The sequence below is a fragment of the Agelaius phoeniceus genome, assembly GCF_051311805.1.
Source record: "Agelaius phoeniceus isolate bAgePho1 chromosome W unlocalized genomic scaffold, bAgePho1.hap1 SUPER_W_unloc_2, whole genome shotgun sequence".
NCBI lineage: Eukaryota > Metazoa > Chordata > Aves > Passeriformes > Icteridae > Agelaius > Agelaius phoeniceus.
The window spans coordinates 9,553,257-9,557,585 of record NW_027509867.1 but is presented as its reverse complement, the minus strand read 5'-3'; the positions used below and the strand labels follow the sequence as shown (position 1 = coordinate 9,557,585).

Sequence of the window (4,329 nt, the reverse complement as noted above, 5' to 3'; positions counted from 1 at the left end):
ACCAGGCTGTCAGGGCTCTGCCCAGGGCCCCAGCCAGCCATGAACCAGACAAACCAAACCAGGGGGGATGGTGGCCACCAGTTCTTGCCACACCAGGTCTCCAGCTCAGCTCCAGCCCAAGAGCTGCGTGTTCCCTTCTGCTGACCCCTGCTCAGAGCTACACGCAGCACAAAACCAGCCTGGTTTGCTTTGCCACTGATTGCCAAGAGATGTGTGGAGCTGGTACCTGCCAGGCCCCTGGATCCAACTGTGCACGTGGATCTCTCCCATCTTCTAGGGCAGAGGAACACCCTGCACCCAAGGATGGCAGAAAAGCTCTTCTAAGGACGGCCTGTCTGAGGGTTGCATGGACAAACACCTCTTAATGATATCCTGGCACTCTGGGGAGAGAAACCAGAAAACACCAGTCAGCTGGAGAAGTTGCCCCCCTGTTCCCGTGCCCAGGCCATGCTGGGTGTGCCCAGAGCTGGGCCTAAACTTCCCCATGGATGCTCTGTTTGGAGGAGAGCAGGAGAGCAGGACCTGTGCCACCTCCTCAGCAGCTGCCAGAGCGGGATGCCCACGAGCCCGCTGCTGTCTCCCAGCACTGGGATTCCCCCGTGCCCAGAGATGAGGATCCACCTTGAGAGAGCCATCGTGGGAACAGGATCCGCCCCCGGATGATCTCCTGGCCCCTCCTGAACGGGTGCTTGCCCATGACCAGGTGGCACAGCAGGAGGCCCAGGGACCAGATCGTCGCTGCCTCGCCGTGGTAGCATTGGTGCTGGATCCACTCTGGTGGGCTGTAGGACAGGGTTCCTGTGGAACACAGACACAGCTCAGTAGGGGGATGCTGCTGCTCCCAGAGCCCAGCCCCAGCATCCCTGGCCATGTGGGGGCTGCCCGAGAGCCACACGGGGTGAGCGCTGCCCTCTCACCAGCACCTGGGACTTGTGTACAAACTCGGGGCTGGAAAAGAAGCCACAGGTGCTGGAAGAGGGCAGCAGAAACCCTGGGAAGGCCCAACCATGACACACAAAGGAAAAACCCACCCACTGGTGGAGAAAACCCACTCTCCTCCCCACCTGTATGTCCCCCAAAAATGTTAATAAGCCAAGGCAAACAAGGGGAGCAGAGCAGTCCAAGCCCTTCCTTGCCTGCACACCAAACCATCCGGGGCACGGGGTCAGACCCCCTCTCTGCTACCCCCATGGGGGTTTGTGTTGGGCTGGCTGCCCCAGCTCCAGCCCCAGCCCAGGCCACAGTGGGTGCTGAAGGCTGTCGGCAGGGCTGGCAGCTGGCCCCCCTCACACCCCACCCAAATCAACTCGGCTCCAGCATCAATCCCATCCCGGCTGCAATAGGGGGAAGCCCCGGTGCTGCACCCAGGCTGGGCCATGAGATGCCCAGGAGCATCCCCTGCGAGGGCTCACCTGCAAACTGGGTGTAGGCTGTGTCTTGGAGGAAGGCGCCACAGCCAAAGTCGATGAGTTTCAGCTGCCCGCTGGCCAGGTCGAGCAGGATGTTCTCGGGCTTGATGTCCCTGTGCAGGACCCCGCAGGCGGTGCAGTGCCGCACGGCCTCCAGCACCTGGCGGAACAGCGCCCGTGCCTCCTCCTCGGGCAGGAACCCCCGCTCCGCCAGGAAACCCGAGAGCTCCTGGCACCGCTCCGGACGCTCCAACACCAGCAGGAAGCTGTCGGGGAGCTCGAGCCACTCCAGGAGCTGAATGACGGCGGCACAGCCACGGGACACCTTGGCCAGCAGCACGATCTCCAGCGGCGCGCTGCTGCCGTCGGGCTGCGGGAGGAGCGCGGTGCCGTCAGTGGGGCTGAGGCCGTGCCGGGGCTCTGGGAGCCCTCAGCCAGCCCGGGATGCTCTGCACGCCCCGCTCAGCTCACGCCCGCTCTCCCCGCAGGGCTCCCGGCGGCTCCCACCCTGCCGGGCCCCGGCTCCTCGCCGCCCGGCCCGGCCCGGCTGCTGCCGCTGGCCCCGCTCACTCACCAGCTCGCCCCAGTGCCGGATGCGATCCCGCGGCACGCGTTTGATGGCCACCTGCGAACGAGGGAGAGCAGCGGGCTGAGCTCGCCGCCCGTCCTGCCCAGCCCCATCCTCCGCCCTTCTCCTCCTCCTCCTCCTCCCCCTCCGCCCGCTGCCGGCCCCGCCGCTCACCGGGGCGCCGTCCAAGAGCCGCGTCCCCGAGCAGACGCTGCCGAAGCCGCCGCGCCCCAGCAGCGAACCCACTCGGTACCGCTCTTGCAGGGCCTCGTGCGCCTTCCCTGCGGGCGAGACGCGGCTGTCAGCGCTGGGCCCGGGGCCAGCAACGGCCCCCGAGCGCGCCCCGAGCGGCCCAGGCCGGGCATCCCCACCCGCCCCGGGCCCCGGCGGCTCGGGGCCGGCGGCCGCGCTGCCGAGCGGCGGAGCTCGGGCCGGGGAAGCCGCAGCGGAGGCGGCGGGAGCGGCAGCGTCGCCTGTGTCCTCCGTGGGCCCCGGGAGGAGCCGGGGGCGGGGCCGGGGCCGGGGCCGGGGCCGGGGCCGGGACTGGACCCTGCGTCGGGTCCGGGGCCGGGCTCGGGCCAGGCGGAGCCGAAGGGCGGCGATGCCGCCCCCGCACCAGGCACTGATGCCGGCCCAGCAGCGCCACCGCCAGCACGGCCAGAGCCGGGCGGAGGCGAGAGCGCGGCGGGACGGGCGGGGCCGGGCACGGGGCAGCCCCGCCCGGGGCCGGGGGCGGGCCGGGGGCATGGCCCGGCCCGGCAGGGGAGAGGGAGGCGGGGAGAGGAGAGGGACGCCGGGCAAGGGACCCCGAGAGAAGGGTGCCCGACAGCGGGAAAGGGAGAGAAAGAGAAAGAAAGAGAGAAAGAGAAAGGGTTCTCTCGAATATCTGCTTTTGCTGCTGCTGCTGCCGCCACTGCTGCTGCCGCCGCTGCCGCCGCTGCAACTGAAGCACCGGGGCCGTTCGTCCCCGTGTCCGTTCCCCGCTCGCCCCACGAGCCCCACGTTCGAGCCCCGCGCGCCCCGGGCACAGCCCCTGAGTCTGTCCAAACACGGGAACTTTGCAGCGGTGAGCCCAGATGCAGAGCCCTGACTCCTGCACACTGGCACAGCAATCCCCTCGCTTGCTGCTCTGCATTGGCCTGGCTGAGGGTCAAACACTGTCGGGCCACCTTCCCTTGCTGTAGGATTCCTACCTGAGCCCAGCACTGCACTTACATCTCCAGTCTTGCCTTCCAGTAAAACCAGGGGAAGGAAAACTCTGTGTGGCTCATGGTATTTTCGAGTGCCTAAAAATCACTAAGTCACGGATCTTAGAGGTGCGGTGCATCTGGAATTACTGGGATGGAGAAGTAGTGCAACATGGAAAAGGGGAGCATAGAAATAAAGGAAAAGATCTTGGATTATTTCATTCATTTTCATTTCCCTTCTGGAAAGCTGTTTCAGTTTTCCAGGAATCCTCTCCTGTCTCTCTTCCCAAGAATGTCTCATGGAGAACAAGGTCAAGCTTCTGTCCCAAGATTTGCCAGCAGGAAATTATGCCACTGGTGAAATTTTCATGATGACTGTTTGTGCTGGCTTAGGGCAAATTTGGCGAGGAAACCTCCAAAAGGGGTCTGTTTTGCAGAGATAGCCAAAAACTCTACAACTTTGTGTAAGTTGTAAAGCCGGTATGTTTATTATTACAGCGCCGGAGGCATGCAGAGATTACTCTCCTTAAAAGGCATGCGTACCTCTGGGAACTTCAGGTCCCTTTTTATCCTCCTCTCAAATACATATCCATACAATTTCACAATAGGTTCATACATATTCATTTTTACAAATTTTGCGTGACATTTGCCACTAGTTCTTCTTTATCAGAAAGAATTCTTAGGTGAGGTTGACCTGCTTTCACAGCAGTCTCTCTGTGTCTCTTTATCACCCTCTGTCCCGTCCCCCCCTTAGCTCTGTCCTTCACTGAATCAGATTCCCTGAGCCTAGGCTTTGCAATCAGGCTACATAGCTATGTTTTCTAACCACAGACTCAAAGATGTACATTTCACCTAAATCAAAATGGATTTCTACTCTGGAAAATTTCTACTCTGTCTCAGAAGCACTCCTCCCTCTGTCCCTCACACCCTGGCCCTGTCTGGCGTTCCTCATCCCTTTCCCCACCACTCTCCTGCCCTTCCCCTCTGCTGGAAGGTGGACAAAGCTGCCTTGGACAGCAAAGTCGATTGCAGCCAGTGTGAAGAGAACATGGAGGAGCTGGATGAGAGGATGCAGGAGTTGCAGAGCCAGATTTCAGGCCAGGAGCAGCACTGGAACAATACTCAGCAGCAGTTCAGCGATGCAATTGAAGACAAGGGGAGGGGT

General features: G+C 62.4%; 1 protein-coding gene across 1 annotated transcript; it reads right to left on the bottom strand.

Moving 5' to 3' along the window:
* Window positions 1-273: 273 nt before the first annotated feature.
* Window positions 274-2,742, bottom strand: LOC143692717 (serine/threonine-protein kinase pim-1-like; the record flags this gene model as incomplete). Its single annotated transcript, XM_077172959.1, has 5 exons — window positions 274-380; window positions 622-798; window positions 1,413-1,779; window positions 1,984-2,034; window positions 2,152-2,742. Coding segments are annotated over 5 exons (1,293 nt in total), but the record flags the coding sequence as incomplete, so codon positions are not given.
* Window positions 2,743-4,329: the final 1,587 nt, after the last annotated feature.